This window comes from Sabethes cyaneus, chromosome 3, assembly GCF_943734655.1.
Source record: "Sabethes cyaneus chromosome 3, idSabCyanKW18_F2, whole genome shotgun sequence".
NCBI lineage: Eukaryota > Metazoa > Arthropoda > Insecta > Diptera > Culicidae > Sabethes > Sabethes cyaneus.
Window position 1 is genome coordinate 151,639,439 of NC_071355.1, and position 9,061 is coordinate 151,648,499.

A 9,061-nucleotide genomic window follows, 5' to 3' on the forward strand; every position below is an offset into this window, starting at 1 on the left:
GATAATCGAATCGCCACTAGACATGTAACAAGTTTTAATTCAACCGATCAATCTGCGTATATTTGACACGAAAATTGATTTGATTCGAAAGGTGATCAACAATATTGCCGGGTAAACAAAATTTCCCTGATTGAATTTCGAAATTCCCTGATATTCCCTGATTTCCCTGATCCAAAAATGAATTCCCTGATATTCCCTGATTTTCCAGGTTTTTCCAGGAAATCGACACCCTGTTACGTGGTCCTGCGTCTCCCATGCGGTCATGTCTTGTACACAAACCCTCTGATTTTTTCAATCACGAATAAGTGAAAATTAACGAAAAGTTTCAAGGTCAAATATTCCCATACATTTTCTTCGTGATCCCCATGCTCCACAGGCAGGGACGAAACACCTTCTGTTTACTGTGATTTCGATTACTTTATTTTTAGAAAAAAAGAAACAAAGCCCCCCCCCCCCGTCCCACCAGATTCTTTACGACGTTCAGTCTTATACTAATTTGATATCTGTGCTTGAGAAGTGCGCCAGAAAAATGAAAAAGTCCTCTCGTCCTAACAATGTCTCTTGAGGCCGCTATAAACCTAGCCTAATTTGATGTCCTGAGAGTGAACAGTTATAAAAAAAGTGAGCGACTAACCCTATCTTTCGCCCGTTTGTTTCCCCATACTGCAAAAAGTTTTTAAACACTGATGTCTGATATGGGTCATAGGAAATATTTAGCACCATTTCAAAAAGATTCCTCGTTTTTAAGAAACTTATATTGCTAGGGCCTTAAAAAGCAAAAATTATTACGATGGTAGCTTGTGTGCTCCATAGTTTTCTTATCAACATAAAGTCAGAGGATTACGCTATCGATCTTGAAATAGTGACAGATTTGAATGACATACGAGCAATATAAACGATGCAAATGAATGCAAACGAGATACGAAACAAATTAATGAAATGGTTTTTGACACCGAGTACAGGGGAGATGGAATTTCAATATCGTGCTATCACTTAAACATAAAACTTTGAAATAGTTAAAAGACGTTTATTTATTTGTTAAACGTTCAAAGATACAAAGACAATTTTTCAATCGGGTTTCCTTCGTCGTCAACGAAGAGGATGGGGTTCAACTGTTCCACACCGGTTGCCAAATTCGATTCTTCAATCTGAAACATGTGAATACACATTAGAAAATGTGGATAACATTTTGGAATACATACATCTTCATTAAAGTTCACTATCGCACGCAGCAATAATTTCTTCAGTTTCTGCCGTTGACTACCGTTTCGGATTTGTTTCAGTTCCGCAGCAACAAATTGTCCGAAAATGTTGTACTCGTTGGCTTTGGTTTCCTGCATACTTTCAACGGTTAGCTGAAGTCCTTGCCGAACCAAATCTTCTTCTAAAACATGTTTTGACGTAGGACTACGTCTTTGTTTACTATACTGGGACTGGGTAGCACTTTGTGAAAACAAAAACAGAAGTGTAACGTTTGAATGAAAGATTTCAAATGCTAATAGCTACTAAACTACTGAACGGAACTGAGCAATTTATATGTCGTTTAATAGATAAAATGACCAGCAATTTTATGGGTGTAAGAGAGCAATTTTAGGGAGGGCGTTAGAGGAGGGGCTCCTATACAAATGAAACACAAATTTCCTCAAAACTCGACAATTTATCAAGCAAATGGAACCAAATTTGGCATGTGGGGGTTTTTGGAGGTAAGAATATTTTTTATGGTGTACTGAGACCCCTTCCCCTGCTAAGAGGGGGGGCTCCCATACAAATGAAATGCGAATTTCTTGATAACTCTAGAACTAATCAAGCAAATAGAACCATATTTTGCATGCGGAGATTTTATGAAGGTTTGAGACCCCTCACCCCTGTGGTATGAGGATAAGGACTCTCATACAAATAAAACAGAAATTTTAGCGTATGTGTCATATTTTCTGCTATGTAACAAGCGGTGATTTAATGATAGAACGGATAGCAATGGTGATTAGCAGTGAAAGTACACTAGGAAAACCTTCACGGAACAAAAGACAGTGAATCGACGCCGCTAACTTACGTGCCCGTTGTCATTCATCAAAAAAGTTGTCAAAAAAGAAGGACATTCGAATGGCACGTCACTTTTGCGATGAACGTGCTTTGGCTTTAATGTTATTTGTAACCAATGTCACTAGCGAGTAAAAGTAAGATTATTAAAAAATGTCTCTAATATAGAATAAAAAAAAGTCAAGCTACGCATAATCACATTTAATACAATAATCTGTGGGCTGGTCATTCATTACTATTTATTCAACCTTTATGATGCACACAAGTGATTTTTAAAAGAAATCTCTATGTCTTAATGGTTGCAGGCGTTGTACTTAACCCCCGTCCACGTATTTTCAAAGCAACCAAATGAAGAATTGAATCTGAATATTTCTTTATTCTCTTTCAAACATGCACTTAAACAATGACACTCACATATTCTTATAAACATACATATGCCAGAAATGCAGTTTACATTAGTCTTTGATCTAATGATCTGATTTAGTCCTACGTCACCCTTTCGTACAACCCTTAGGGCTGTATACCTTGTAGTTTTTAAATAATGTTAAACTACAGCATATTTAGGTTCATGGCAGGGGAAAATCAGGCAACAAGGCAGGGGGTCCATAATTAGGGGAAAAGCTTTCCGTTTTGAATGTAGAGTCCATATAGTTTGAATTGCTCAAAAACGCAGTCAAAATAGTATTTGGGCAGTTAACTATTAGTTGAAATAAATGTCCTTTCTCGCTTAACAACTACCTTGTATGACCATCTACTGTCCCGTTATGTGAAGTGAACGACGATCACAAGCATTGGTGCCGTGACGAGGATATGGAGGTGGTTACCAACGACGCTTTAAACGGGACGCGACGCTAACGGGACATCAGAATCGTCGGCCGAATGGTTATACCGCTAACAGTTATGTTGAGGTGCGTTCTGTATCTGCATAGTGGAAAATTTACTAACGGGACGTCAGGTCCGTCAATAATGGTAACATAGCGCTGCAAAACGTGGTTTGTAGAAAATCGATCTGTATGGGGTCTCAAACGTGCTGTTTCTCCAAAACCAGAAGTCGAACAGGCGATAATCGATATTGAAGAATCACCCAGCTAGCATCAAATCGTACACCAATAACCGAAAATTATCGTAAATAAGTCCTAACAAATTCTAAATCGTAATTAAAGCTTAATGAAGTCAACCCAAGTTGTTTTTCAGTCGTATATAATGATAATAGCTGACAAACAACGATATTCAGCACAGAATTGTAAAGCTGTACGGATCGCTGGTGAATAGTGAATAGTGTCCGAAATTTTCAATTATTCGATTACCGATTAATCGGCGAGCGTTGTCTGCACTAATCGATTAATTCAACTATTCGTGCTTGTGGTATTCGATTAGAAATATTCGAATATTTTTTTCATTAATTCGATTAATCGAACGATTATGAACGATTAGCGGCCATTATTCGGGGATTATTCGCATTCACATTATTTCCTTTGAACTATTCGATTAATTCAACTACTCGTGCTGGCAGTATTCGATTAAAAATTATTCGAATATTTTTATAGTTATTCGATTAGTTGAATTAATCGAACGATTAACGGACATCACTACCTATAACAGAAGATATGAAGAAGGTGGCTGCCGAGTATGATCGTGCTTTAACATAACAAGACAACATAAAAGCTTCATACAAAATTTTAAAAATATGGATATGGATATTGTCTACATTAATAGAAATAATCTACTCCAAACACGATTAGGATCCACAAAAGATCCTATTGATAAATTTAGTTAGACAGGAATCTACAAAATTTCGTGTAGTCACTGTGATAAAGTCTATATCGGACAAACAAAAAGGAATTTTAGAATACAATTCAAGGTACATGTTTTTTTTTTTTTTTTCCTGTATGGACTTATCACTGCGACCAGTAAGTTAGATCTATTGTGATATCGCCCGGGTGTTTGTTGTATAACCCGCACTGCATTTATTTTAGCTATAGTCGCTATTGAGTGAGCGATATGCTTATTGAATTTCTTTTTTTTATGCGTGCTTGTGTGTAATTGGGTACCCTTCTTTCAATGCTTTACTCTACTTTATCCACCTCGTTCCACATGACAGCGCACAGTCCCCAATTATAGTCATCCCTGGCGTAGCAAACCAGTGCATTTTTACTACAAGGGTCTCATTTTTGCACTGTCAATAGGCCATATCGGGATAATATAGAACTCAGCATGAAGGAAGGGCGATGAGGGGCCTGAGAATAAACCCATGCTAAAGTCACTTTGACATCGAATGGCCTGATTCTACTAAGATTCGAACCCATGACCATTCGCTTGTCACATGTTTACAGGTACATGTTTCAGAAGTAACAAAAGCTATGAAAGAACTATAGGAGAAAGAATTTTACCATTTCAAATTCAAAGTAGCCGGTCGTATTTTCGTAGAAGAACATCCGATTACTTCTGAAAACATCAAGTTTCTCCGCCCTGTTAATAATATTCCCGAATCTCTTCCGGCCACTCAGCGCCATTTTGAAGAGACACACTGTCTAGTTACGATATTCTGGCCACTCCGCGTCATTTCAGGGGACAAACAGTCCAGCTACGACAATCCGGCCACTTTACAAATTTTGTTTTTCTGCAACAACCTGGTATCATTCGAGTTTTGTACATCACAGTATAAACCCTTTGGTTTTGGAGCGGGAGTATGTTACGGCACAAAGCCGCATTGTGACCGTGATGACTTTCACATCCTGCGAAGAATAACTAGTACTCTCAAGTGAGTATGTAGCTAACGTGACGTCTGGCGAGAGTCCATTGAAATGAGAGGAACGATAGTCGACAAAAGACGCCAACTCCTAACTTTCGTAGACGACTTTGACATCATCACTATAAAGTTTTGGATGGCGCAGGTAATCTACGGCAGATTAAAAATGGAGACCAAATATAAGGTGAGCTTTAGCCTCACACGGGGAGTGACTATTGACGACGATAAACTGGAAGAGGTGACGTCGTGGCCCGGTCACGTCTCAAAGATGCCGGTTGATTGTGCAGTGAAATCTGCTCTCTTCAAGAACGCCACTGGCACCAGGAATAGAGGGGTCCAACTTGCTAGATGGTTCGAACAGGTTGAAGCTAATTGGCGTGTATCGAGACGGTCAACAAATTGGCGACGAGTAGCCGATGAGTAAGCCCATCGGAATACAGTTGACACCAGTTCTTGATACAGCACGAGTCACGCTAACTCTATGCTGCTAGAAGAAGAACCCAGGACCGAGTGGAGTGGCGACGAGTTTTGAATACGGTCTGACTCTAAGCTAAAAAAGAAGAAGTTGATGATGACGATTAATTCAGCTGAGATCACCTCACGATGTAGAAGACGCTAATTTTTCTGATCGTTACTAACCACTAGGAAACGTGGACGTTGAACGGGTATTGTCGAAAGAAAAATCCTACGAATTCCTACGAAGAAGTAGTATGTCGCATGTGCTAGGTAGGATAATTGAGTAATAATGACATTCCTTGCTGATAAAAAAGTGACCTAACGCATGTGTCATGAATTATAATCGAGCACTAACTGCGATAAATCAACTGCATGGATATTTTTCTTTGTCGATTTAAGACGCATGCTGAAATTAGATAATATATTTCCTTATCTAGGTGCAACGTCCATTTATCAAGTAAAAAAGCCCAATTTTCAGTCAATCTCCAGGGGGTTGGTGAGCGCTGGTCCTTGGCGCTCAACAATGTTTTTCGCAATTAAAGAAAGCCTCCTGTTGTTATCTTGGAATTTGTCAGAGTTTATGCGTCCGATGTTCTGCTGCACTCGATAGCTGGCCTGTTAAAAAATCGGTCAGTGTGTACAAAACCTTACTGGTGATGGCGTATTTGGACGTCGCTGCAACTTACCTCCGTGCACCAAGCTTGGGTCATAAGACATTCATGTTCTGCCGATGGGAGCTGCTTTTGGACGGCACGAGTAGCTCGGGATAGTACACACGCCATTGTGTAGATGTCGATGGCCGAGTCAGCGATACGAGCTAAAATAAACTGCTTTTCAACAATTCCTTTCCCGTGTTTAATCAGAAGCGTTTCGATTGTTTGGTTGAAGATCTCAATACTCTATAAGAAAAGGTTTTTTGATAGGTTAGATTTGGCAACCAATCATGATCTTGAGTGTATGATAATGTATGAAAATTAAAGTACGAATTTAAGGAATTTTGCATCGAAATGCAAAAGCATTACTATTACTATTTTAAATGTCAGCCTTATATCTTTTGGTTGGTTTAAGGATACTACGCCCTATATCACAGTCACTTCACTCACGAGCCACGGGGTTTCAGAATCGCAAATTGTGCTCTTATCTGAAAAATTGTGAGGTGACTGTGAGAATAGGGCTCCTGATGAATAATTAATGATGAATGATTTGAAGTATTTTGTCATTTCTTGCCATGAGACTATGGTCTTGCCATTTACCTGTGCACACAGTTTCGCAGAATCCTTCAGTGGATCAGCAACAAACTGACCAATATCTATTTCAGTGGAACCCGCTGTGCGCAGTAAACGTTTAGAGCCCTCTTGAAAAACAGTTCCCAGGTTGGCCAATGGGTTCTTCATTGCTTGCTGAAGGCCTTTTAGACGAGTTCCGGCAAACTGAATGCCCGTCAAAGCGATGAACATTTTCAGCACATCATTGGCACCTTCGAATATCCTGAAGACTCGCATGTCTCTCAGAAACTGTTCTAATCCAGGCGCTTGCATGTACCCATTTCCTCCTAGTAGCTGTATGGCTTCATCGCAAACATACCATCCCGCTTCGGTACCGAATATCTTAGTAATTGCTGCTTCTATATGAAACTCTGTAGATCCCCGATCCATGTTACCCGATACCATATATGCCAGCGATTGTGCGACGTAATGATGCATTGCCATCTTGGCTAATTTTTCCTGGACATTTTCGAATTCGTGCAGCTTCCGTTTGAATTGAACGCGTGTCGCGACATGTTCCGCTGCTTTTTCAATACAAGTACGCATAGTTCCCGTTAACATGGCGCACAAGCCAAACCTTCCAGCGTTCAAGATATTTACAGCAACTTTGAACCCGTTTCCAACCTCTCCAAGCACATTTTCCACCGGTACTTTAACATCATCGTAATAAACATCCGTCGTTACTGAACATTTAAGTCCCATTTTCTTCTCGGGTGGCCCAGTGGAGACTCCTTTGAATCCTCGTTCCACAATAAATGCAGTCATTTTATCCTTCTTTTCACCAGTCTTCGGGTCGGTAACCTCGGTTTGGGCGAACGTTGTAAATATACCGGCGATTCCTCCACCAGAGCACCACGTTTTAGAACCATTCAGTACGTAGTATTTGCCACAAGGACTTAGAACTGCTCTACTTTTAACTGATGCTGCATCAGAACCAACTGAGGGTTCTGTCAATGCAAACGCACCAATAACACGGCCTGTACTAAGCTGTGGGAGATACTTTGCTTTCTGCGCTTCGGTTCCATACAGAAGAATTCCTTTGGTTCCAATCGACTGGTGAGCACCCATATGGATCGTCAGAGCAAGATCATTTCCTCCACAGATGTCACCAAGTCGAGCTGCTTGAACGTTCGTAAGCCCCAAACCGCCGAGTTCAGCTGGTATTCCGTAACCCATAACGCCGAGCTCCCAAATGGCGTTCATCGTCTCTTCGTTTACGTTCGATGTTTCATCGTTTCGGATTCGATTGTTGACTTCCTAAAAGTTTACATAATTGATAAACTAGTTCTTACTAATACTCTAACTTGTACTCACATCGAAAAACCGATTCACGGGATCAATAATGGCCCGTGTGTACTCTTTTTGCTCCTCGTTCAGAACATCGGGGTAGGGAAATAGCTGTGAAGTTTGCAGCTGTCCACTGAAAACGTTCATCATGAATGAATGGCTGGCCTTTGGTTCTTTTTCGCTCGATACGTGAGCAGCTTTCACCGCCGTTGCGAGACATCTACAAGGAAAAAGTAAAAGTTCTAAAGCTTTTGCTGACGAATGGCAAGTGCACTTTACTAAACACACCTTGTGGCTCCGTAGCGCACCAGTTGGTGACCATTGCGGTTAACGGTAAGTATTACCGATTGAAACATATTGTGACTTATGTAGTTTATGGAAAACTTCACTTATATCAGTAACTTCACAACCACGTGATGCCTAGTAGTGATCGATCGAATTTAGCAAACACAAAACGTTGAGCGTCCGCTTCGAGGAAACTTTGACAACAGAATGAATTAACGTTTGGAAAGCCGATACCTAATTTATCGGGCAGTAGTATCAAAGTTCAACTGCCTTACTAGGAAACCTGATAGTACTGTTTAAATCAGTAAGATATCTAGCGCAATAGATAACGAGTACGTTTATTATCAAGGTAGGTTATCGAGCAAATGCATTGATAAACCCAGCAAAGTACAGAGGCCGGGCAGTAAATTTTTGACCAGCAAATTGGGGAATTCCGCTGGCGATAAATACAGGCCAATGACATGTCTGGGTTTTTGTTGTTTTTGCGATGCACTTTAAATTCTAATTTCGGTTCTGTTTTTATACCGAGTATTGAATTAATCCCAATGCATTTACGTGCAACTCTTAGAGGCTGAAATAAGGTTGATAAACGTTAAAGAATTGTTTTGAACTTTTTTATTTAAACTTCTTTTTCGTGTTTAATCTTGTCGGGGACCTGGATGAACGTTAATCTCAAATAAAAAATTGCGGAAGACACTCGATGTACGATAAAATTTTTGCAGCAAATAGACTTGCCAATTCGCTGACCTTCGCTAATTCTTGAAAAAACCGCTTTTTGCATTTACGCCTACGGGTTGTGATTAGTGATTTGAAATTTGTTGATAATTATAAAGAATGCCCCACCTGCGATTTTAATCCGGTCAACAATATAACTGAATACACTTACTATCGATTAGAAAACAAAAGCGCAAGTCGAATAATCGAGTAGTGTAAGTTACTATCGACACATAAAAAATAACTATCGCCAATCAGATTCTGTTCC

At 39.9% G+C, this 9,061-nt stretch overlaps 1 protein-coding gene across 1 annotated transcript; it reads right to left on the reverse strand.

Annotated features, from left to right (window-relative positions):
- Positions 1-5,716: 5,716 nt before the first annotated feature.
- LOC128743464 (very long-chain specific acyl-CoA dehydrogenase, mitochondrial-like) lies at positions 5,717-8,150 on the reverse strand. Its single transcript, XM_053840055.1, has 5 exons — positions 8,083-8,150; positions 7,822-8,014; positions 6,496-7,764; positions 5,929-6,141; positions 5,717-5,857 (listed from the first exon to the last, which is right to left on the reverse strand). Exons 1-5 carry the CDS (start codon positions 8,148-8,150, stop codon positions 5,717-5,719), a joined length of 1,884 nt encoding a protein of 627 aa, XP_053696030.1.
- Positions 8,151-9,061: the final 911 nt, after the last annotated feature.